This window comes from Morone saxatilis, unplaced genomic scaffold, assembly GCF_004916995.1.
Source record: "Morone saxatilis isolate NCDOM2014 unplaced genomic scaffold, NCSU_SB_2.0 Contig8, whole genome shotgun sequence".
NCBI classification, from domain to species: domain Eukaryota; kingdom Metazoa; phylum Chordata; class Actinopteri; family Moronidae; genus Morone; species Morone saxatilis.
The window spans coordinates 25810439-25835960 of record NW_023340257.1 but is presented as its reverse complement, the minus strand read 5'-3'; the positions used below and the strand labels follow the sequence as shown (position 1 = coordinate 25835960).

Below are 25522 nucleotides of genomic sequence, written 5' to 3'. Positions count from 1 at the left end.
TCCAATACTGTTTATGGACCCCAGAATGCAGAAATATTGAAATAAACTAGGAAAAAAATAACATATTTATACCACATGCAAAATACTGCATGGTTTTTGCCCAAAACTGCATTCGATTGGAATAAAGTGGGGGAGAACCCATTTTTCTTCAGATATCTTGGTCAAGGGATCCTTTTGAAAATGGCCATGCCAGTTTGTTATTTCTTAGTTCTCTCTCCTGCTGCATAGGATCACCACGACATGTTGCTGGAGATTGAGAGAGACAAGGCCATCACAGACAAGGTCATCCTCATCCAGAAGGTGGTTCGAGGATTCAAGGACAGGTAGGCCTTGAAAACCAGATTTCAGTGTCTTAATCTCTAAAATCGGATCTTAAAGAGCAATGCAGTTTTCTCTCTTGGTGGTTAAATGTTATGCCAGTTGAAAATTCAACAAAACTGAAACACACAAAGTAATTTCTGACTTTTTATTTCCTTCATCAGATCTAACTTCCTGAAGATGAGGAAGTCGGCTGTGTTTATCCAGAAGACGTGGAGAGGATATCAATGCAGGAAGAACTATGGAGCTGTGAGGAGCATCCCTGTGTTTTTACACCCACATCGCACACATACACAACAAATCAAATTATATAAAAGTGTAAACAAAAGTACAGTTGAGCGTTCAGGTCAGAGTCATTATATCAGCATGGTTGTGATCCGTAAGTAATTCATTATTAGAAGAAAAGGTTGAAAGCAAATGTTTCTTCTTCTTCTTCAGATGCGAGCAGGCTTCTCTCGCCTCCAGGCTCTGGTTCGTTCCAGGAAGTTGTGTGCGTCTTATCACGTGGCCCGTCAGCGAATCACAGGCTTCCAGGGTCGCTGTCGGGGCTTCTTGGTACGCCGGGCGTTCAGACACCGGCTGTGGGCCGTCATCACCATCCAGGCCTACACCAGAGGCATGATCGCCCGCCGGCTGTACAAGAGGCTGAAGGGAGAGGTAGGCGATGTTGTACTTATAGCTGTATTTATCTAATTATAGTTTGTTTGATAGAGACAGATACAGTTAACACAGAGCAGATGCTAATTCAAATTATTGACATGATGACATTAAAATGCTTTTTTTACATGTTTACATAGCAATAATCCTATAATATAATATAATATATATAATATAAGACATATAGACATTAACAAGACAAACAGCCCACTGTGTGAGTTGTTTTGGTAACCGGTTGTTGGACTCCTTCCTCTCCCCCTTCAGTACAACCGGCGGCTGGAGGCAGAGAAGATGCGGCTGGCGGAAGAGACCAAACTGAGGAATCAGATGTCTGCGAAGAAAGCGAAGGCCGAGGCTGAACGCAAACACCAGGTGGGATAAAAAGATGTATTTAAAACCTCAGCATATGTATCATCTGAAAATTCTGAAATTCTTGAAAACTTATTCAAGTTAGGAAGATCTCGAGTTTCTTTTAGAGAATATTCCTCCTGTCTTACGTTTACAAGAATCCAGGCTAGGTATGAAACAGCATATCTGTATTTTCATTATGGAACCCAAAGAGGTGGCAGTGTGGAACAAGTCATTATTATTTCATATTATATATTATTTCATCATTACACCAGCGTTTCAAAGCGAATATTTTTCTCTTCCAGGAGCGTCTGGCTCAGCTGGCCAAAGAGGATGCCGAGCGGGAGAAGAAGGAGAAGGAGGAGGCTCGGAGGAAGAAGGAGATGGTGGAGCAGATGGAGAAGGCCCGTTTGGAGCCCGTTAACGACTCCGACATGGTGGACAAGATGTTCGGCTTCCTGGGGACAACGGCCTCTTTCCCAGGCCAGGAAGGACAAGCCCCCACCGGCTTTGAGGTGAGCTGACTAAAGGTTTTCTTACTGTATGAGATAAAATCTACTATTTCTTCCTTTCTACACTAAATACACAAAAAACACTATTTAAAAAAAATATATATATAAATATAATAAAATGTGTATATATATATATATAAAAAGTATGAAATTGATTGTCCTGGCCTCCTCTGCAGGACCTGGAGCGGACCCATCAGGAGCTGATGGAGGAGGATCTGGACGGGGCTCTTCCTTTGCCTGAGGACGATGAAGAGGAAGATTTATCAGAGTATAAGTTCGCCAAGTTTGCCGCCACCTATTTCCAGGGCACCACAACACACACATACGTCCGACGGCCTCTCAAACAGCCTCTGCTGTTCCACGACGATGAGGGAGACCAGCTGGTAGGTTACCTTTGACCTCTGACCTCCACGACCCCCAAGACTTTTTTTGTTTCTCTGAAAGTTGCTCATATTTGGCTGGAAAGTCAGCATTAAAAGTTTTTTGGTTGTCATTGATTGTCCTGGCCCAGGCTGCCCTGGCGGTGTGGATCACAGTGCTGAGGTTCATGGGAGATCTGCCGGAGCCCAAGTACCACACGGCCATCAGTGATGGAAGCGAGAAGATCCCTGTCATGACCAAAATCTATGAGACGCTGGGAAAGAAGACGTACAAGAGAGAGCTGCAGGCGCTGCAGGGGGAGGGGGAGGTAAGGAAGAGGACAGGTGGGAGAGATATGATTTATGAAGTTTCCTGCTGTTATTGGCAGTTGGTATGTATGGTGTATGCCGTGAGCAGGAGCATCTCTGACTGGTCTATAATCTGTTTCCTGTCTTGTCCTGTCTACAGACGCCGCACTCTGACAGCCACAAGAAGAACAGTGTCCGACACAAACTGGTGTCCCTCACCCTGAAGAAGAAATCCAAGATCACTGAGGAGGTAAGAGAGACAAAGGGGGAATATAAAAACTGACTTACTTTCTGATGACGTTGCAGAACTAGAAAAGTTACAGTGTGATGCATTTCAGGTCACCAAGCGCCTTAACGATGGTGAGTACAGTCTCCATGGCAACAGCATGCTGGAGGACCGGCCAACATCCAACCTGGAGAAACTTCACTTCATCATCGGCAATGGGATCCTGAGGCCAGCACTGAGGTACACACACACACACGTGCACACACACACACACAGGGGGTCATGATAGTTTCCTAATCTTAAATAAATATCACATACATTCATTGTATGTATCAATACATCAAGGTATATTTTATAGCTTTCATTTGATTCATGGATTTATGAAACAAAAATAATATATTTGCTGTTATTAGAAAAGAAACAAACAGCAAAGAAAAACGTATTTATTTAGATATTTCTATGTTCCCAAATGAGCCTAGAAATGATTTTAAAGCCTGAGTCAGCTGTGTGTAACTTGGTGTGTTTGTGTGTTAGGGATGAGATCTACTGTCAGATCTGTAAGCAGCTGAGTCAGAACCCGTCTAAGAGTTCTCACGCTCGGGGCTGGATCCTCATCTCTCTGTGTGTCGGCTGCTTCGCTCCATCAGACAAGTTTGTGAAGGTCAGAACGACCAGACTTTCTTTGATTTTCATGATCTTTTCAATTTAAATACACAGAAGGAAGAAGTCTGAAATTACATACTCATCATTTAAATTAATGGTGGTTATCCTAAAAGGATGGTTGGTTTGCTTGTTTGTTTTATAAAGCAGACTGAATTTAAGTGAGCAGTTTTGTTTTTCTGTGAGAAAGCTAGATTTGCATACAACCAGAATTTACACTATGTACCAATTATATGTCACTTGTTAGTAAATTACTTTTTTGTGATGATGCTCTCTTGATCCTGCCGCAGGAATGCACACCTTGTTTGTATCCAAAAGTATATGTGGACTTTTTTGTTTGTTTGTTTGCTCACTTTCAGTACTGAGGACTTCATCATCAGCAGGTGCCGCCGGGTTACGCTCGTACTGTGATAGAGAGACTGAGACGAACTTTTGTCATACGGGACCAGAAACACAACCCTCCCGTCCTGTAGAGCTGCAGGTACAACACACACACTTTTAAAATTCCACACATTTCCTAAGAAAACTGTAAAATATCTGAAAATGTAGAGACTAGTTTTCCAGTCATGCAAACACCTGATTTAAATGATATCCTGAAAATAATCAGTTGGCCTTAAAATTTTTTTTATTTTAGCTTCACTCAGATCTCTTACGTAAACCTAGGTGCGTATTTTGTTTGAAACTTGACTGTTGGTAGGTTACTCTGTATGACACTAGACTTAATACAATTAGCTGAAAATAAATGACACCACTGTGGGAAAGGGCTCATACAGTGAAAAATGTGTTCTTATGTCCCTGAGGTAGTCGAGAGCGTTGTTTTGTAAATGATGAGAGGAACCTTAAAAATAATTCTATAGATGAAAGAAACACACATTTAAATCTTTATCCAGGCCACCAAGTCGAAGAAGCCCATCATGCTACCGGTGACGTTTATGGACGGCACAACCAAAACACTGCTGACAGACTCGGCAACCACAGCCAAGGAGCTCTGCAGCGCCTTGTCCGACAAAATCAACCTGCGGGACCGCTTCGGATTCTCACTGTACATCGCACTGTTTGACAAGGTAAAGAGATTTTGATTCAAAGGTCCAGTGTGCAACATTTAGAAGGATCTATTGGCAGAAATGGAATATAATATTCATAGTTATGTTTCCACTAGTGTAAAATCACCTGTAAATGAGAATCGTTGCGTTTCTGTTACCTTAGAATGAGTTGTTTTTATCTACAGAGGGTTCCTCTTAAACGAGTCCGCCATGTTGAACCGCCATGTCTCTACAGTAGCCCAGAACGGTTTGTGCTTGGAAGGGGAGGGTGAAGCGAGGAGTGTTTAGTTGGTTGCAATTTGCAATCTCACCACTAGATGCCACTAAATATTATACACTGGACCATAAAGAGTTTTGAACTAAATAATTGAATTGAATACTTACTTTTAAGTACTTATAACAAGGCTGGAAGGAATCTTTAACCCTAAAACAAAGACTCAAACAACCTGAGGAAGTGGGGACCCGACAAAGTGTCCCGAAGTGTTAAATGTATCTTCTCCTCCTGCAGGTCTCCTCTTTAGGCAGTGGGAACGACCATGTGATGGACGCCGTGTCGCAGTGTGAGCAGTATGCGAAGGAGCAGGGAGCCCAGGAGAGGAACGCCCCCTGGAGACTGTTCTTCAGGAAGGAGATCTTCACGCCCTGGCACTGCCCCGCTGACGACCAGGTTGCTACCAACCTCATCTACCAACAAACCGTCAGGGGAGTCAAGTTCGGAGAATACCGCTGTGACAGGGTGCGTCTCTCTTTGTTTTGTTCTTTATTTTAAACAAACAGTTTGATATTTTGGGAATCTGCTTATTTGCTTTCTTGTAGAAAGTTAGATAGATTGATCATGTCTGTGTGCAAAGTATGAAGCTGGAGCCAGCAGCCAGTTAGCTTAGCGCACAGACTATAAACGGGGAAACAGCCTGCCTGTCTCTGTCCAAAGATTCAATCTTAGCCCTTGAATGTAGGATAAAACAACATGGTGTTCAGGTACAATAGATACTACTTGCCTCTACATGTTTCTGTTACCAGTATCTGTCTCTCCGTGTCCCCAGGATGACCTGGCAGAACTGGCCTCTCAGCAGTATTATGTCGACTACGGTTCAGAAATCCTTCTGGAGCGCCTGCTGAGCCTCATCCCCTCCTACATCCCCGACAGGGAGATCAGCAGCTCCCGGTCGGTGGAGAAATGGACTCATTTCATCATGGCTGCACACAAAAAGGTGCTCGTCACTGGGTCAAAATCTGTCAACTTCCCAACATTAACACTAAGCAATCAATCCATCAGTCTTGCTCTGAACCCTGATGGTATTTTAATATTCTGTGAACAGTTTTTGATGAGCCACAGGGAATGTGATTCTTGGTTGAGTTTGCTTTCATATTGGAGCATATAAATCAATTTGCATATATTTTGGCAATATAGCATGTGACTGTATGTAAAAAAAAACATCTGCCCAACCCAAAAGACACCCTCAAAGTAGGGCTTAATTTCCTCTTTGACACCCACCAAAATAGGTAAAAACCGTCTCTCTGTTCTGCTCAGGGTATCTACAGCCAGAAGAGGTTTGACCCTCAGAAGGTGAAAGAGGAAGTGGTGGACTTTGCTCGCCACAAGTGGCCTCTGCTCTTCTCTCGTTTCTACGAAGCCTTTAAGTTCTCAGGTGAGCATCTACAATCTCTCTTACATCTGAACATGTGATAAAAGGCAGGGAGGATGTACCGATCAATATCCGATCATCCAAAACATAACAAAAAGAATCATTTGGATTTGTATTAATTACTTTAATTGTACATTTAATTAGCCAGGTATTGGGTTAATACATTGAAGTCATCTCACATATAAAACATGATCATCATCATTATATCATGTATACGTGTGTGGCTCAGTCGACCATAAAGGCAAGAAAGAAAAAATAACGCAACAAAAACTAAAAACTACTTGTGGAAGCAGGAATGACATGATTATTCATATTTAATCATAAAATGATGTATGTAGAATCTGAATCATTAAGAGAAATGCTTTGCAGCTTTGTGTATTATTTCTTCAAGAACCTAAAGATTTTTCTTATTTTCATCTGTTCTTTTCTTATTATTTTCTGTTCCAAGTGAATCTCATTCAGGAAAAATAATGAAAACAGCTGTAAAGTCTATGTTATCAGTCTTTTAATATCACGTCAGACTTTCTGTACCTGTGGTTTTTCACAAACTAACTAGACTGTAGATTATTTTTTGCTCTCACTGTAATAAACCAAATGTACCTGTCTATTTATGTTATTTCTACAAGTTACAGTCTGCGATGCTGATGTATAGAACAGATCTATAATCTGTACTGAAGCAGATCAGGTGTAAAACTTTGTTCTGTTCCTCTCTTCCTCTCAGGTCCCAGTCTGCCTAAAAACGACCTGATCGTTGCCGTCAACTGGACTGGGGTTTATTTTGTGGATGAACAGGAGCAGGTCCTCTTAGAGCTCTCCTTCCCAGAAATCACTGCAGTTTCCAGCAGCCGGTGAGGCATTCTGGGAGCTTTAGTTCCTTAACAGTTAACAGTCCTCCTTTGGTATCTCTCCCTGTTCTTTATTTACCTCCTCCTTCATCTACTTTCTGCCTCCTCCTACATTTCTGTCTCTATGGTATGTGTTTCCATTTCTGCACTTTTTTAATATTTTACTTTTACATTTCAACCTGCCTTTCTTAGCACATCCTCCCCTTTGTCTCTTCTTTCAAAAAACAAATTGGTTACGTTGGTTAAGGTTAAAGAGCCTTCAACGTCATGGTTAAAGGAAACCAAGTAGTTATTTTAACCCAAATCATGATCTTTCCCTAACTAACTTTTATTTTTGTAACAGTTTTTGGGGGGAACTTACAAAACGACACGTCCTGCTGAAGGACATCAAATCAGAAAATGCTTATATGTGACGTTCTGGAGATTTTGTTGTTTTTAATTTAAAAGACTTGTTATTCTTTCAGGGGAGGGAAGTTGCAGAGTCAAAGTTTCACTTTGGCGACCATCAAAGGAGAAGAATACACTTTTACCTCCAACAACGCAGAGGACATCCGCGACCTGGTGGTGACCTTCCTGGAAGGTCTGAGGAAGAGGTCGAAGTTTGTGGTCGCGCTGCAGGACAACCCCAACCCCAGTAAGTCCTGAACAGTGATGGAAACATTATTCTTTTATTTTCTGGTGGTTTTGTTTCCTCAAAAGCGGGGAAGGAGATGACTAACTTGAGGAGTATTTTGATAGTTTTGGCCCTAAATGGACTCAAAACATTTGCAGAAACACTGCAACACAATGTTGTTCACCTGAAACAGTGTGTAACACCTGTTTGAGTACATTATACATTGGAGAGATCATATTCTGTACTTTAAATACGAGCAGTAAGTAGAAATGGCAGTAATCATCTCAGCACAGTACAACTCGTCCTTCCACAGCCGGGGAGGAGTCAACGTTCCTGAGCTTCCTGAAGGGAGACCTGATCCTGCTGGACCAGGACTCCGGCGAGCAGGTCCTCAACTCTGGTTGGGCACACGGCATCAACGAACGAACCAATCAGAGAGGAGATTTCCCAGCTGACTGTGTCTACGTCCTGCCCACCATGACCCGACCTCCGCAAGAAATAGTAGTGAGTTAAAAAAGCTTTAATGACATGAACTTTCTCAGGAGACTCATCTTCCCAGCGCTGACTTACTCCTCTTCTAATGGAGAGGAACTTGTTTCATGTTATTGGCAGAACTCACAGTGTGTGACTGTCACAGCTGCTGAAACTTCTTTTAAGGGTTTTTAATTCTAAAAGTATTTTAAAAATAGTAAAAGTAAAATGTAATTTAACCAGAAGTTCAGCAGTTTCAGAACCACTTACTCTGTTCTCCTAAGGAAGAGCAAAAAGCCAAAAATATCTGTAAAATGAATGCAGTGTAATCTAATGTACAGTAATCTAACCAATCAGGCGCTGGTAACCATGACACCAGATCAGCGCCAGGAGTCGGTTCGTGTTTCGCAGCTCGTCATGCCAGAGAGTGACGGCAAGATGAAACCCTACACACTGGAGGAGTTCTCCTATGACTACTTCAGGTACACACAATAATATACCATATACACAGGTAGGTACACATTCTTACAAACACAAAGCACGCAGGTACACACACGCTCACATACACAAAAGCACAGTAATGTAGCACTTCACTTTCTTAATGTTTTAGATTATTCTTCTGTGTAAACTAAATTTAAGATTTAAATCAGTGGGATGAGAAATTAATCCTGATACTCTTTTTAAACAGCAGAGAGCACTATCTACTTTTGACTTTGCTTGTTCAATGTCTTACGTCACTTCAAGGCACAAAGACATCAGCTTCACTTTTACAAAGAAAATGAAATATTAATTGTTTTGCAGAGTTTATGCCTAACCCTAACGCTATAATTTGATAAAGAAAATATTATATTATAATATATATAGAAAATATAATTTTTGTTCATTGTATTGTTACATCCCTAGCCACTATGTGTGTGCTTTTACTCCGTTTGTGTACTGTGTTTTTCCTTGTGACACAGCAAATAAAAAAACAATAAAAATACATTCATTTGTTCCAATTCCAATGTCATTGACCTTACCACGTGGCATCATCTTAGATTGCAAATTCAGTTTTAATCAACATGTCAACATGTCACTCCTTCCAGGCCTCCTCCCAAACACACCCTGAGCAGGGTGATGGTCACCAAGAATCGTGGGAAGGACAAGATGTGGAGCTGCACCAGAGAGCCTCTCAAGCTGCCGCTGCTGAAGAAGGTCGTCAACCACGAGGAACTGGCTCAGGATGCCTGCATGTCCTTCATAGATATCCTTTAAACAGCTGATGTGATGCAGTTTAAGACCAACTGTCTTAATATAAAGACATTTATTTATAAAGCTGGTTAACAAACTGACTCGGTTTACTCTGCATTTACCAGTTCAAGTAAAATCCAATAATCTGAGATTAGGATTTAAAGGCTTTAAAAATGAACTGGATTAATTAAATTAATGTTACTTGTATAAAGTTTTTGCCAGTATGGATGTAAAATAGGTAGCTTAAATTGCATTCATGGTCTTCATAGTGTTTTAAATTGAACCTATTCAAACGTGAGTATAAAAAACAGCAACATAAGTAGTTCAATCTTTTGTTTTAATCTATAATCTTAAAGGTTCGGCTGCAGCTTTGTTTCGAGGAGCACGGAAATTTCAGAATTGAACTCTTTGTGTCATATCCAGATATTCATGTACATTATACATTTGCATTCAAACTAATCAAGTTTTTTTATTCCTTGACGTTTGTCCCACCTATGATGAAGTACATGGGTGACTACCCATCCAAAAGGACGCGCTCAGTCAACGAGTTGACAGACCAGATCTTTGAAGGAGCGCTGAAGGCCGAACCTCTGAAAGATGAGATCTACTGTCAGATCATCAAACAGCTCACTGACAACCACGTCAAGTGTGTAAACTAACGATTGCTCTGATCACTGCACTGAGAATAGCTTGGTACTCATTTGTATTTCAAAACTACTAAGGTATTATGTAACATAACAACATTTACATAACAAACATAACAAACACATTTTTTTTATAATTATATACAATTTTCAGTCTTGCTTTTGTAAATGTAAATGTAAATGTGTATGTGCGCCCGGTTAGCTCAGTCGGTAGAGCTGGCGACCCATATATGGAGTTGCTGCAGCGGCCCAGGGTTCGAATCTGACCTGCGGCCCTGATCTGCGTGTCATCCCCACTCTCTCTGCCCCTGTCTGTCTTCGGCTATCACTATCCAATAAAGGCAATAAAAGGTCAAAAAATAACTAAAAAAATAAAAAGTGTATTTATCATCCTGTAACAACTACAAAATGAAACTGACATGGAACCAATACTTATTTTCTTTGTACTTTTTGTTGCCAATATGGATGTGAAAAAGGTCTTAAATTGCAGTCATAATGGTCTTTGCAGAGGGAGCTAACACACAGGCTGATGAAGATCTTAATCATTCAGACAGAGCAGATTTTTATATGCAGGAGCTGAACATGAGTTTTTTGTGCTTGTGCAGGTACAGTGAGGAGAAAGGCTGGGAGCTGCTGTGGTTGTGTACTGGTCTGTTTCCTCCCAGTAACGTACTGTTGCCGCACATCCAGCGCTTCCTCCAGTCCAAGAAACACCATCCGCTCTCTGGAGACTGCATGCAGAGGCTGCACAAAGCTCTACGGTAAAACTTGTTCTTGTTATTGAGAACTTCAGGTTAATGAGAGTTGGTTCACATGAGCCTGTTACCTGTTTAATAAATAATTAGCATTGTATTATTATTATCATTGTAGGATGTTTAAGTTAATCTGCTGTAGGGGGGAAGTTTCTCTGTGGTCATCTTAAATCTCAGTTTATCACCTGCACATTGTATAATTGTATAAACTGGGTCATCACAACAAGTTTGGCCACTGGTGACCAATTTGAGTATTTGATTACCAGTTGAGCCAGCAGGGAGACATAATCTAAACAAATAGCACTGCTAATTAGTTTACAGAGTGACATGTTGATGTCTCAGAGTTTTAAATAGCTCTTCATAAAATTCAACATCACAGGTTTGAGTCTGGCCAGCAATCTCTGTTGCACATCATCCCTAATTTCCTGTCACCTTCTTTACTGTCGAATGAATGCAGGAAACAAAATGTATTGAATAAGGAACCTCTCCTGATGAAAAATATGAATAAATAAATACAGAGGTATAACCATAAAACTGAAACAACTTAGTGAATATTGAAAACGCTTATCAATAAATGATTATGTAATTTCATCAAATTATTCCATTTTCCAAGGTGTTTTCTTTTTTTTTATTACAATACTGATTGTCCAAAGAGAGCATTTTATTTCATAATGCCAGTTTCCATCACAGAGTCTTTGTCTTTGGCACACAGAGGAGAGCCGGTTATGCAATTGAATAATGCTTTGGTCTGAATGAGCAGACAGACAATCACATAACTGACAGACTTTGTAATGAAAACTGGCATTATGAAAAAAAGTGAAATAAAAACAGACCTTGGAAACTTTAGAAAATCGGGAAGCTCAACAACAGTTAGTCAGTGACTTGTTTCAGACAAAACAACTATAAACCTATTTTAAACAAAGCTTATTTTCTCTGACACACACTTGGACTGACCTTTCTCTTTGTTGTCATGGTGACAGTAATGGATCCAGGAAGTATCCTCCTCATTTGGTGGAAGTGGAGGCCATCCAACATAAGACAACCCAGATCTTCCACAAGGTCTACTTCCCTGACGACACAGACGAGGTATGGAACACATGCCGGTATATAAAGGTCCACTTGTAGACGAGAGAGTGTCGCTTGAAACTTGTTTGTGTCTCAAACCTGAAGGCGTTCGAGGTGGAGTCCAGCACCAAAGCGAAGGAATTCTGCCAGAACATCTCAACCAGACTGCTGCTCAAATCTCCTGAAGGCTTCAGCCTCTTCGTCAAGATCTCAGACAAGGTCAGAGGTCAAGGGTTGTTTCTCAGAAGCAGAATCAAATGTTCAAAATCTGTCACTGCTTTTACAGCAGGCTCGTCCCAGCTGGGATATCAGAATGACAGGAGGAGGAGGATTTAGGTTATTTTACCTTCCTTAAACCAGTATCATCTCTTCAATCCACTCATGAGTGGATATCTCGGTTTTGTTTCATTAATTTAGGAAAATTTTAGTTTTCAACAGGAAGATTTCAAGTTGATATGTCTGACTGTGTGTGTGTGTGTGTCGTTCTGCAGGTGATCAGTGTGCCAGAGGGAGACTTCTTCTTTGACTTTGTCAGACATTTGACGGACTGGATCAAGAAATCTCGACCAGCTAAAGACGGTTGGTACCTGCATCAGTTTAGACAAATTAGACAAATAACCTAATGAGAGACACATACACACAATGGACTTAGAAACCTGTTTGATAATTGTGAGAATATGGATGTTCTCTCCTTGGCGTTTAAAGGAAGTTGTGCAGTTATATTCACATTAAACTACAGCTGCACTAAAGAAACTAACAGTTATGTTAAAAGAGGAACAACACATCTGTAATGACTTACTCACTTATACACTCTGTTGACAGTTTATTAGGTACACCAAGCTAAACCAATGCTGTCTAATACACCAGTCCTGTAATAAATCCTCCCTTCATAAAGGTTATAATGTCATTATTATTTTTGTTATTTATAAATAGCTCAAATGCAATTTGCGATTTCTGAAATATCATGACTTTTATGAAGGAGGCTGTCACAAAGCTGCACTTGAATAAAACTAATATTTCACCTTCTTCCCTCCCGGCTTGCAGGAATCATTCCCTCTCTGACCTATCAGGTGTTCTTCATGAAGAAGCTGTGGACCAACACGGTTCCAGGGAAGGACTCCTTCGCCGACTCCATCTTTCACTACTACCAGGTCCATCTTATGGCATTTATAATAAGAAACAGGAGAAAATAGTTTTACCTATAAGGTTTCAGGCACTAACACTTTGTTCTACCTGACACACACTCATCCAAGGTTTTAGTTTATTTTAAATTCACACAATTTTAACTGCTACTTCTATCTTTATCAATTTGCTTCCAACAATGTTGAAATGATTCTGCTTTATATATGATTTATACTCTATTTGCACCTTTGTGTGTGTAATGGCAACACTTCTTCTCCCTCGTTCTCTTCTTTTAATCAGGAGCTGCCTAAGTACTTGCGTGGCTACCATAAGTGTTCACGAGAAGAGGTTTTCCAGCTTGCAGCGCTCATCTACCGCGTCAAGTTTGAGGATGACAAATCCCACTTTCCTACAATTCCCAAGATGCTTCGGGAGCTGGTTCCTCAGGATCTCATTCGTCAGATGTCACCAGATGACTGGAAAAGGGTAAACCTGCAACAGAAAGACAATTGTCTTTTCTGTGGTCCTATGATATTGAACTTTTTCCTTTACCTCACTGTATCAGGAGTCAAATTCTAAATATTGTTTTCTTAAGATGTATATAAAAATGATCTTAGGTCTTACTAAAATAATATTGTAGATACATTTTTACAAGAAATTGTAGTAAGGAAACAACATTTACAACAAAAAACAATATTAAGAAACATAAATGCATCTCTGTTTTTAAACATTAGAATATAATAGGCATCAGACACAGGGGCAAACTGAGCTAACTAGAGATGACTGAAGAATTTTAAAACATAAGGGACCAAACAAAAGACACTAACATAAATTGCGCTTCACGAATGCATCCTTTCCAAACTGAGTAGAATCAAATACTTTAATTGGAATCCTTTCAGACCTCTTAGTGAACTTATGTTACGTGTTCAACTTTTTAAAGTTACTTAAATTATAAATAACTCAAAAACAAACCTGAAAAGATCCTGGTAAGCTCAGTAGGTTGAAGAGACAGAAACAGTTTTGTGTGGCAGCGTAATCAATGTTCACAACCTCTAGTTACAACCAGAAAATAATAATAATAATAATGTGTAATTAAAATAAATTCATCCTGAATGAAATTTGTGCCAAAGATGCTCAGTGTACAAATAAATATATTCATAGCAGTAGAAGATATCAAATGTTGATTAAATATGTATTTATGCATTGAAAAAACTGTAGCCTGCTGACATTGTCACACATTATTTTCCACAAGTTACTTGCATGAAATACTGAAGGTGTTTATTCAGAAGTTGATATGATGAATGAAAGTTTAACTGGGACACACAATCAGCTGGAGTTGGAGGTGACAATTCTAAACACAATTTCTGTCTGATTACAGTCAGTGGTTGCGTACTTCAACAAGCAGGCTGGTAAATCAAGGGAAGAGGCCAAACTGATATTTCTGAAGATCATCTACAAATGGCCAACCTTTGGCTCCGCCTTCTTCGAGGTCAAGGTAAACACACCCAAGCCTGTCACTTCCAGTCTGCCCTACTGGGTCCTGCTGAATTGTTTCACACGCATCTTTTTCTCGTGTCTCATGGGAAATCCACACAGACAAGCGTTTTTGACATCCATTTTATTAAATGGAACAATGCACCTGTGATGCACGTCACCACCCTGCTGCTTTACACTTTAATCTCCACAGGGGACTGATAAAATCACACAAATCTCCAGTTGTGTACTTATTAATGGTCCTTATATTGTGTTGTTTAGAGCTTGCTGATTTTTCTTTAGGCAGTATTCAGGAGAAATAAAATCAATCAATGCTGTTTTTCTATTATTATTATTATTTTTGATAGATGATCAATGAATATTTGGATGTCTTTTGTCTTCAGCAAACCACAGAGCCCAACTTCCCAGAGATCCTGCTGATCGCCATCAACAAGCATGGAGTCAGCTTGATCGACCCAAAGACGAAGGTTTGTGTTTGTATAGAGATATTTATTTTTCTGTCTGATGTTAAAGGATTTATTTTAATGCTTGATTTGGACTTGTTTGATGTGCACATGGTAAACATTCACCTGCAGTTACCTGTGCTGTGTTTGTCTTTTCCCCTTGATGCTACATACATTTACTGTTTAAACGTACTAACTGGTTATGAAACAGTCTCAATTTAATACTGATGCTTCTATATGATCTACACAAACAAACAAGAGCATCAGTGAGAAGATTTCTATTTCTATATAGTTATTCTTTAATGTCTGTCAACGGGTTGAATTCCCATTGAAATCAATGAAACAAGGTGGTGGAAACACTACACCATTTGACCACAAGGGCCGTCAGAATCAACACAACATGAAAGTTCCTTGTAGGGGCCTTGTAGGGTCAGTCAGTCAGAGACCTCTGAGACTTACCCCCTCTCTGTGTATTTGGGCAGGACATCCTGACCACCCACCCCTTCACCAAGATCTCCAACTGGAGCAGTGGGAACACCTACTTCCACATCACCATCGGCAACCTGGTTAGAGGAAGCAAACTGCTGTGTGAGACTTCGCTGGTGGGTGGCAGTAACACACACACACACACACACACACACACACACACACACACGCACACACTCTCGTATTTACAGTACGGTGCGCAGCCTGCATGAATGAATACCTGTTGTCTGCTACAATGGCTCACATGAGAAATTCAGTATGATCACAGCAACAATTTCATCAGTGCAACAACATCAAGAAAATGTGGAAGTAAGTGAAATTTAATATTTATGAGACGAGTATTTCTATTAGAGAAGAGAAACCAACAGAGTGGTGAATATTGAAAAGTACAAACCTTACCATGACTTATCAAGTAAAATACCGCACAAATCTGAAACACATTTATGTTGTAAACTGTTGTTGTAAATGGAACTATAATAACGAAAGAGTGTGTGTGTATGTGTGTCCATTATACCTGCAGGGCTACAAGATGGACGACCTGCTGACCTCTTACATCAGTCAGATGCTGACCACCATGAACAAGCAGCGCTCCGGGCGGGGCAACAGCAAGTGAACTTCTTACTGGCAGGAGGCCACTGAGCTCATCCGGCTCTTGCGCCCGATTGGCCAGCCCTGCAGCTGGGGGCGGACCTTTGCCTACCAGCTGTGGAGGATGAGCCGCAGTCCTTCTGCTAGCTCAGAAGGGTCGAAGCTCACCGGGGAGAGTTCGGCTACCAGCAGCGACGACCCCGGCGAGGGCCCCAGCAACTATTACAACTATAGCTACAACTTGGATGAGGACGAGCCGTCCAGTGAGGATGACTACCTCTGAAACCTTCAAACTCTCCGTCCAACTGGTCGGTCCTCCTGGTTTGGCTCAGGATTCAATAGTCAGACTACTTGTACGGAAATACAGCGTTCAGTCAGTGCTGCTGTTATTGTTAATGATCCAGGACGCCTTTATAAATGTTGCAGTGACCCCAAGTGGCAGCAGATGTTCACTGCCTTAATGTTTGATGAGGACTTCATTCCCTAAAAATAGTAAAATGTTCTTGTGACTTGAACAAAAACATCTATAAACTACAAGTACTGTCTTTAATGGGCAAGTTAATTGGTCAATCAATCAATCCATCCATTTTATGTCACGTATCCAGGTCACCTTGATTGATTGATTTTATTAATTATTGGGAAGTACCGACAAAAAATTATATAAATGTCAATAAATACATGCGCTTAAAGTAAAAACAGACAACTTTTCAACTTTCGGCTTTGTGAATAAATACCACTTTGGAAATAAGAGAGAGCATGTTTACTAAAGAGGAAATGTTACAATTTTATATTGAATTTGGGAACAGACAAAAGCTGTAATGATGTGCATTTCTTAGTAATAACATAGTTTGAGTAACATTATTGCTTCACACAAACAAGTAACTACAGCGGGGAGGAGGAGTAATATCTAAGGGTTGGTTACTTATTTAGTCTACAATAAGTGCTGTACATCAAGCCTTCATTTTCCCAGGAAATATTGTACCCAGCAGCAGACAGAATTGCATAATGGAAGCAAGGCTCATAGGGAGAAAACACGGATGGTGGGATTATTTTATATCCTTAATACTGTGCAATCAACATTTCCTTCATAATGTCAAGTTAAAGCAGAGGAGTTGTCTATTTCCACCTAAATAGATAATTGTAGGCCTTTTTGTTCCTACCGGTTTCCCACCTATCTTTGACCGGTATGATTGTTAAATTTCATTAAAAAGGTCTTTAAAAGTCTCACATTAAATCTGTTGAACACTGCAGAAACCCTGGTCAACCTTCAGTTAGCCCTAGCTAGTTGTTAGAGCAGAGTCTTTACATCACATGACCTTCCCTGTGGCACCAGTCTCATTCTAACACATTTATTTACTTACCAGTGATAAGGATCTAAAAATATCAAAGTTTTCATCCATCCAACAATTTAGGGTTTTTGTGTGTGTCACAGGAACTTTAGTGAAAATATAGACATTTAGTCCTGTTCCTTGTTTGTCTAAAGCATCCTGAGAGTATTGGCTGTAAGTTTATCGTAGAAAACCAGTAACAGTGCATCTTTTCATCACTTTGAATAATATTCATAAAAATTCCTTCTTGTTTGGGTCTAGAAAGACATTTATCTGTTTTTCTGGCCTTGTAACCAAACAGTGTAACTGACGTGGTGTTTAGGAACCTGAGCTCATTTATTTAAAACTCTATTATCGTTGTGTGTGACAGAGTAGAGACAGACCTGTATGTGTTTTTGGGTCACATCCCAGATTTTTGCTATTTATGGCCTATACTGTGTGTAAAGGTTTAATAAATATATAATAAATTGTTTTTTAATAATTAATGGTTTATGTTTACACCTCTAATGTTTAATGTTGTAGATTATTTTCAGCTGTTTGTGTTTAGTTTTACATTTCATGCCTTTTATTGTTTCTCTGTTTTTATTGAGACTGCATTACCCAGTATTCCTGTGGAGTGCAGCTGCTGTTCTTATGGGGATTTTGTTACATTCCTGTAGTCCACTTACTACCTTTTTCTGGGGCTTTAAGTTGCATCTCTTTCTTTGTTAGAGTTAGCACATTTGTCATGTGATAATAAAAGTGGTTGAAGATGAAAGTCATTCACATACATCAGCTTGTTTCCCGGTTTTGATTTAATCATTTAAAAATGTAAATCTGTTAGCCACAAAGCACACTGATCGTAAACACAGGTTTTACCAACGACACTAATTTGGGTTCCATTCCATTCAGGTTAAACAGAGTCAGCGTGCTGATGTTTTGCAGGCTCTGCTACACAAAACGGAACAGAGCCTTAATTAGTGTCATTGATAACACCTGTTTATCCTACTATTTCATTGCAAAATGGCTGCTGTGAAAAAGGTCAGTACTCTATACATTGATGAAATTCAGAGATGCAGTTGAAAAGCTCAAGAAAAAGCTAGTAAGTGGACCTCTGGACTATTGTGTTAAACTACTATCACGCTCAAGTCGTGTAGTTTTTTACTGTTACAAATGTTACTGTCCTATTACATGCTGCAAACTACATTTATAACTCTTGATTTTCCATCTTTGTGTTAAATGGGAAATTAACACATTACACTTTTTTCACAGTTTCTTAAAATTGTCTTGCATACAACTGTTGTAACTAAATGACTTCACAGATCTCCCAAGACTGGCATTCTAGTGCATTAAAATGACTCAAAATACACAGTGATTTAATCAAAATGGCTGCTGTTAAAAAGGTCTGTTTGATTCAGTGATGCATTATGTAGACTAGTTATTTTACATTTTGAACCCTTCAGTCAGCACTGAAGAATCCCACTTTATGTGTAATAAATGTACTAAAAGTTACTCTTAACTTTTCTATATAAAGTTCTGTGTAACAATGTTTTTACTCAAAAGTCCTCAAATCATTCCTTACAGGTTTTATATTTACGGGCCCTCGACTATAATTTTGTTTTAAGTTTGAGTTTTCACAAAATAACAAATCTTTAGTCAAAAAAGGAAAATGTTGGGCGCCCGGTTTATGGCTCAGGTGGTAGAGCTGGCGACCCATGTACCCCGAGGCCTGAGTCCCTTGCTGCCAGCGGCCCAGGGTTTTGCGAGATCTGACCTGCCGGCCTTTAGCTGCGTTGGGGGGGGGTCATCCCCTTCTCTGCCCCCCTTTCGCCTGTCCATCTTCAGCTGTCCCTATTCATAAAGGCAATAAAAGCCCATAAAAATACTAAAAATATTAAAACATTTGGACTATTTGAAATGCACTCACCCAACCCAGTAGCCTTACCTCCACTAAAACAGAGCGCTCATCTTATTTCTGTTTAAATTCTCTAATTTTTTTAATTTGTCACTTTGTATGTCTTCTTGTTGATGTGAACCCTTCATCCATTAACCTGCACTGGTTTTGTCTTGTTTGTATGATGAACAGATACACTGGTATTTTAACAGTGCCAATCATTCCATTTGATACCTTTATGTTTAACTTGTGTTCTTTTCCTGTTGTGTTGCTTTTTAGGTGGAGTTTACTAGTTTCTGTTTTGTCTGTGTAACATCTTTACTTGCTGTACTGATTTCATGGTCCATGTAATGTGTGCTCTCACTTTTGTATAAAACATTAAATACATGTTTTGACTTGATCCACATCGACTACAAATTGACACAGCTAACTGCTAATGTAGACAGAAGTTTGGTGGGTCCAGCTTCGCTTTAAGAGTTAAAAAGGACAACCGAAAAGCTTTTTTCCCATCAAGTGCTATTTAGAGCAGTTTCTAATTTTGTTGTTTGTTCTAAATATCCCCACAAGAGCCAATGCAGGAAAGTAGTTGACAGCCTTGTGGTTCATAGGCTGTGTTTAGTCAGCTGCACCTCAGTGTTTGTACACTATAAAAAAGGTCAAATTTGATGATGGAGAATCACCGCAGACAGTGCCACCAACAACCAAACTTTTTTTCTCCAATGTTTTAATACCAGATGACAGTTGCATTTACAATCAGACAAGTTACAGTAAAAAAAAAAAGAAACCAAAAATTGGGAACGTGTCTATAAAATAAATAAAGATAGCCGGTCAGTACAGCACAAGATGTGAAATGCTACAGAGATTGAACCGTTTCAAAGAATGGCATCTGGACTACAATACCCATATTATAATACTTTCATTCATTTCATTTTACCTTTTCCTCGACAGTAAGTACTGCAGCACATTATTCAAAGACAGAATTGAGCGTTTGTATACTTTTTGTGCACGAATATCAGACCTGTGGATCATTTCAGTTCAGTGTGATTTCCTCTAATCTTTAAAAGATCAAAGGTTTTACTGTGTCTAAAAAATGTTAGTGTGAATCTCTTTACATTACTTTTTTGTCACATTTAAAGGACCAGTGTGTATTTAGTGGCATCTAGAGGTGAAACTGCAGACTGAAACTAACTGAACACTGTTGTCTGTATTTGATGACCTGAGAATGAGAACGGGCTGTGAAGTGTGGAGGCCCAATCTAGAGCCAGTGTTTGGTATGTCCATTATGGGCTACTGTAGATAAAAGCAGCTTATGGACCTTTAAAAGCACATGCGTGACAACCAATGTCTCAATGTACAAGCCACATGGCATGCAGGTGCTAAACAGGACCACAGCTTCCAGTCAGGGCAAGCCTCCCTTCCAGTATCAAACCATGAGTTCTACATCACACCACTGAGGGAGCCAAATCTAAAACACAGCGTTGATATGGAGAATTCTACTTTATAATTCCATTTCATGGACACTGATCTCAAACATCCCAAACTGTAAAAAAATAATTGATATCTACAGCGCACGCTTGCATCAAGACAGCAAAGCAAGTGGTGATGACTGGGTCACACATTAAGAAAGAGATCATCAAACAAAGCCTTGCTTTTAAGTTTTGCCAAGAAAATCTTGCAGTATTTGTGATTTTATTCACCAGTCTGGAGTGACCGAGACTGAACAATGAGAAGTTGTTTGCCTCCAGTGGGAGTCTGTGGGTCTGACAATGTGTATTTGGTGTCATTCCATTTCTTCCATGGACTACCAATTTTTGTCTTTTACATCTTCTTTATGGTTTGACCACACTAATTTAAGCTTGAAATAACGTGCAGAGCAGCATGCAATGGTCGCCTCCATGTGGAAACAACGAAATACAGTCGTAACTTAACTTTGTCCTAAATATAGAGATTTAATAGCATAAAGGTGCTCTTAGGGTGCCAGAAGATGTTTCCTGCTTGGTTGCATTGCAGCTACCAAACAAATGTGTGTGTTAGGTTGTTCAGTTCATCTGCATGCTCAGTATGTGCCAAACTGACATTGTTTTGTCAAAATATAAGTGAAACACATCTTCCATGTTATATTGAGCTTCACCCACAATTAAGCCAGATTTCAGTGACCGTAAGTACCGCTGGATAGTGGAGAAGTGGATAATACTGCAGTGGTTTGAGGAATTTCTCTGAATTCATAAGAGGAAACAGGTGAACTGATCCTGTCTATCAGCAATGTCTGTATTTTACACATCTGAAGTCAAGATACAGGGCAGCACTCCAGAGGTCAAAACAGCAAAGAGCAAAAGAATCACCTCGTGCCGATAAACCTGCTATGAAGCTTTCATTAGAATCAGGTGTCTTTGACCTCTGGAGTGCTGCACGTTTCTGTGGATGTGAGGATATTGAAATCTCTTCACAGACACCACTTCAGTCAACACGAGCTAAGAGTTTGACACTAGCAAGATAGCATAGACTTTGGGTTTAAGAAAGCATCTATAAAACAAAAGTTGGATAAATCCAACACACGCAAGGCTCGAAATGCAACGCATTTCCAAAGAAAGTCCAACGAAGCGGTGCATTGTGACCAGACTCATTAAAAGTGGACGGCCTTACGGTGAATAACATCATATTCAATAGAATAAATATGGCTGTGCAGTGATTGATAACACATCAGCTAATATATTCTCAACAGGAACACAAATACAGTTAAACTAAGTGCAAGCCACTTTTCATATTACAATACAATACAGTACATTAAGTTACTTTGTTGCGTTTGCAGTCTTAGTCATGTGACTCTGCACTTTAAATCTAGATCGTATAAGCAATGTTTAATTCTGACTTCAGGACGGAGGAACGCATTGAGCACAATCTCATCCAGAAGTCTTGTGTTGCAAACAAAACTACTGATTACGGCCAAACATTTATCCGTCTTCAGACAAGTTTCAGCACCTCAGTCAGTCAGTCAGACAGACCACAACCAAGCCTGTGGGAGTCCAGACTGAAGCCTGGTACAGGACACACCAAAGCTGTATTTCTCACTCCATGGTACGATTTGACTTTCCTCAACTTGCTTCTGGTACCTTTACTTTGTTTTCCACTGAAGATAGTACTTTGGATAGTACCTCCTCACCGTAGGCGGAGCTGATCGCCAAAGGGGGACACATTTGGGAAACTGACTGACAAACCTTCAATGTACATTTACTGCCAGATTGATCACTTTTCCTCTGCACTGCTCACATTTACTACTCTCTCTCTTTCACTCACCACACACTAACTACACACAAAAAGCAGCTGCTACTCTTATAACATGGTATATGAAGAGATGGTGTATTTTTGATATGTCAGCTCTGGTTTTAGCAGGCTGCCATTTTAGAATAAATAAAATAAAATTGGGGTCACTATTAGATGGATGCTTGGCTGTTTAAAAATGTGGGTTTTGTGCAGTATGTCGCACTACCAATCAGTGGTCTGCAGTGTTTTCAGGTCACCTTTTAGCATCAACTCAGCTCACTTGGAGCCTCGACCGCGGTGGTACCAAAAAAAGCAGCAGGTACTACACATAATGGAAAACCAAAAAGGAGAGTAGAGTAGCCGTACCACGAGGTGGAAAAGCAGCTGAAAACAATGACAGTTTAACCTCAAGTCTACTTGAGACCCACAGTCAAAATGGAACAAAGTCCTAAACTTCAAAAGGCCAAAATCCAGCAGAATGGGAGATTAAACACTAAATGGACGTCTAGTTGTGTAAAATCACATCCACATGGATTCCGTCTGCAGGTTAAATGTGATGAGCAGCCCACCTGAAACCATGTTACGCTGATTCCTTGCAATGGATACCTGCAAGGATGTGCATCCAAATAGATTCCAGCTATCTAAATTAATAGCTGGATGAATAAAGTGATTCTGACTAAACAGTGAAAACATAGCCATACAGTAGTCTTTTTTTAATAGCACTTACTGCAGCGCGCCCTGCTTCATCTCCAACACTGTCCAGCAAACTGGCGAAACCCTTCAGAAAATCAAGGCCCCTAACCTTAGGATTTCACACCTGAAAAGTTGAAACTGGATTTCAGATCTAGAATCACTTTAAGTTAGGACAACAGTGCACAGATGAACTAAATAGTCATTCTTCCAGAAAGTACGGTGTGCGTAAATTTGAGGAGAAAGCGGACTTTTTTAATTCACCGCCTCGTAAAAAGAGTACACGGTCTGGTTTCTCAAAAGCATCTTTATCTTTATTTAGAGCAGCTGATACTACATTTGGCACAAACCTGTGGCCAAATTGAAATGACTCCCAGCCAAAACATTCCTCATATGCTTTTGAGAAACACTTGATAATACATTCACTTTAGTACAAAACATAATCAGCAACTAACAGTACCTTCTCAAGCCTTTACATTCATTCCATCAGTCCAAAAGTGTACAGTTCATACACCACAGCCAACAACTCAGACACACACAGATTAAAATTTAAGACATGGTTTAAGGTTTGGTCTAATGCACCTGATATCTGTACAGCTGAAAATGAAAAAGTATAGCTCCTGCAGGAGATTTTCAGAGTCCAATTTATCATCGTCCACACGTCTCTGAAGAAGCTCTAAAGACAGAGCATCAACAAAGCTTCACATCCACTCTGCCGCTCTTCCTCTGACAAACATTTGGTTTTTATCAACTAGAAACAGGAGACGGAAAGAGTGAAAGTCGGCTGTATTGCTACAGCACTATATAGCTGTTGTTTTTTTGTTTCTTTTGTGAGGTTTAGTTTGACGTCTTGCGTTGTTGAGCTCAGCTGGTGGCGTTGACCAGAGATGAAAATGTTGTCAAGCATGTCAGCCTCCGGGCCAGTGTTCAACTGTCCTCACTGCCCAGGCATTTTAATGGCATCTATGAGATTATAGCATGGAAATGCACACTGCTGCTCCTGGGCTCGAGTCTCACAGCTCCGTCCCTGATGGCAGATCAGTGAATGAGGTTTGGTTTAGAGTTCAGTTCCTGGGGGCAGTTGGCCCACAGACTGAGAGAAGATGAGAGGAAGTTGAAAAAGACAAGAGAGTTCGCTTTACCTCAACAGTTTTCTCTGTTCGTCCTTGGTTATTTTGTCTTGTGATTTTGGAACATTTCCAATAATCTGCTCCTTTTTCTTCTCTTATTTAAAGACTCCGTTATCTTTCTTTTTATTTAAAGACCCTGAAAACACACTTTTCTAAATCAGCTTCTTACATTGAGTGATGATGGGTGATGTCTGCATTTCTGTGTTTCTTTTATACCAACCTTTTTCAGTGGTTGTTTGTTTACTGTATGAGGCCATCTCATATCAAGTCAAATTAGATAAAATTACATCTAGTCTTTGAACCTTTAATAAACAATAACTAAGAATATATTTAATCCAGTTTGATTGTTTTGATCACAATCTTTCTCGTCCATCTCTCATTATCTTCTTCTATACTTCTGTACTTTCTTTATCTTGCCTCTCTCTCTCTCTTTCTCTCCTCTCGGTCTCTCTCTCCCTCTCTCTCTCTGTCTCTCTCCCAGTCACTCCTCTGTGATGGTGGGCAGGTGAGGGTTACTGGGTGAACTGGGCGTGCTCCGCAGGTCAGGCCGGACGTTGACGCTGGAGATGGACCACACGTCGCTCAGCTCTGCAAAGGGGAGCAAAGGTCAAACAGTTTAGAGTTTATACCTTCAAATGTCAGGGTGTATTGTGGGTAATACAGAGGCCATACTGGAGGAGAGAGGGTGGGGGTGCAGGTAGCCAAGCATGAGTAATGTGACAGTAATGCATCTATCTACAAATGCAAAGATGAGATAAAAAAAGAAGCAACATGATGAGTTTGGTGCATGATGCAAACACACATACACTGCAGTAAGGTCTTATTTCATATAGTGTTCTAGTGGAGGTAATTTGTGGTTTTCATGTGTCTAGCTTCAGTACATGACCACCTACATTTTTTTACATTTTAAGTATTATTTTACTGTTGCTTGCCTAGCAAAGTCATTTTATAACACACAAATCTCAGAGAGGGTCCATGCTAGTTTTCTACACTTCAAACAGGGTTCAGGGTTCATACGAGGTTGCTGAAGGGCTGACATGCAGGGCTGACATGCAGGGGGTCATGGGTTGAAGACCAAGGGGAGGGAGACGAAGGCTCCAGCAGGAGGGTCAGAGTGGAGGGGGCTCCAGCGAACACAGATGACCTCTGAAGAGTCTGACACATACACACACACATACATACACATAAACACACACATAACACAGAGACACAGCAGGAGATCACTGCATGCAAAGAGGGTAATCATAAAATATTGTCTTGTCTCTGCTGGTCGAGCCACAAATTAAGCTTTAGATCAGGCAGGCCACGAAGTCAGGCTCTCAGCTCTCAATTCCAGCTAATCATAAACACACATCAGCTGATGGTTCAGCTGATTTCTCCTAAGCTTCCTATTGGAAACCATACACAGT

General features: G+C 40.1%; 2 protein-coding genes across 2 annotated transcripts in view; one reads left to right on the top strand and one right to left on the bottom strand.

Annotated features, from left to right (window-relative positions):
- The window catches only part of myo7aa (myosin VIIAa), a gene marked incomplete in the record, with an annotated part of 41472 nt that extends 23544 nt beyond the window's left edge, over positions 1 to 17928 (top strand). Inside the window, 32 exon segments of the mRNA XM_035679645.1 lie at positions 229 to 323; positions 483 to 567; positions 757 to 975; positions 1240 to 1347; positions 1629 to 1838; positions 2012 to 2218; positions 2347 to 2523; positions 2664 to 2753; positions 2842 to 2969; positions 3264 to 3390; positions 3773 to 3826; positions 3829 to 3870; positions 4280 to 4453; positions 4941 to 5168; positions 5476 to 5643; positions 5964 to 6081; positions 6800 to 6926; positions 7388 to 7557; positions 7850 to 8040; positions 8365 to 8489; positions 9093 to 9250; positions 9730 to 9883; positions 10487 to 10642; positions 11614 to 11719; positions 11804 to 11917; positions 12190 to 12277; positions 12743 to 12849; positions 13121 to 13306; positions 14199 to 14309; positions 14698 to 14781; positions 15240 to 15359; positions 15764 to 17928. Coding sequence (XP_035535538.1) covers positions 229 to 323; positions 483 to 567; positions 757 to 975; positions 1240 to 1347; positions 1629 to 1838; positions 2012 to 2218; positions 2347 to 2523; positions 2664 to 2753; positions 2842 to 2969; positions 3264 to 3390; positions 3773 to 3826; positions 3829 to 3870; positions 4280 to 4453; positions 4941 to 5168; positions 5476 to 5643; positions 5964 to 6081; positions 6800 to 6926; positions 7388 to 7557; positions 7850 to 8040; positions 8365 to 8489; positions 9093 to 9250; positions 9730 to 9883; positions 10487 to 10642; positions 11614 to 11719; positions 11804 to 11917; positions 12190 to 12277; positions 12743 to 12849; positions 13121 to 13306; positions 14199 to 14309; positions 14698 to 14781; positions 15240 to 15359; positions 15764 to 15856 — 4320 coding nt within the window.
- Positions 17929 to 20272: 2344 nt separating this feature from the next.
- The window catches only part of gdpd4a (glycerophosphodiester phosphodiesterase domain containing 4a), a gene marked incomplete at its 5' end in the record, with an annotated part of 23051 nt that continues 17801 nt past the window's right edge, over positions 20273 to 25522 (bottom strand). Inside the window, one exon of the mRNA XM_035679644.1 lies at positions 20273 to 24701. Coding sequence (XP_035535537.1) covers positions 24595 to 24701 — 107 coding nt within the window. The remainder of the gene's footprint in view (positions 24702 to 25522) is intronic.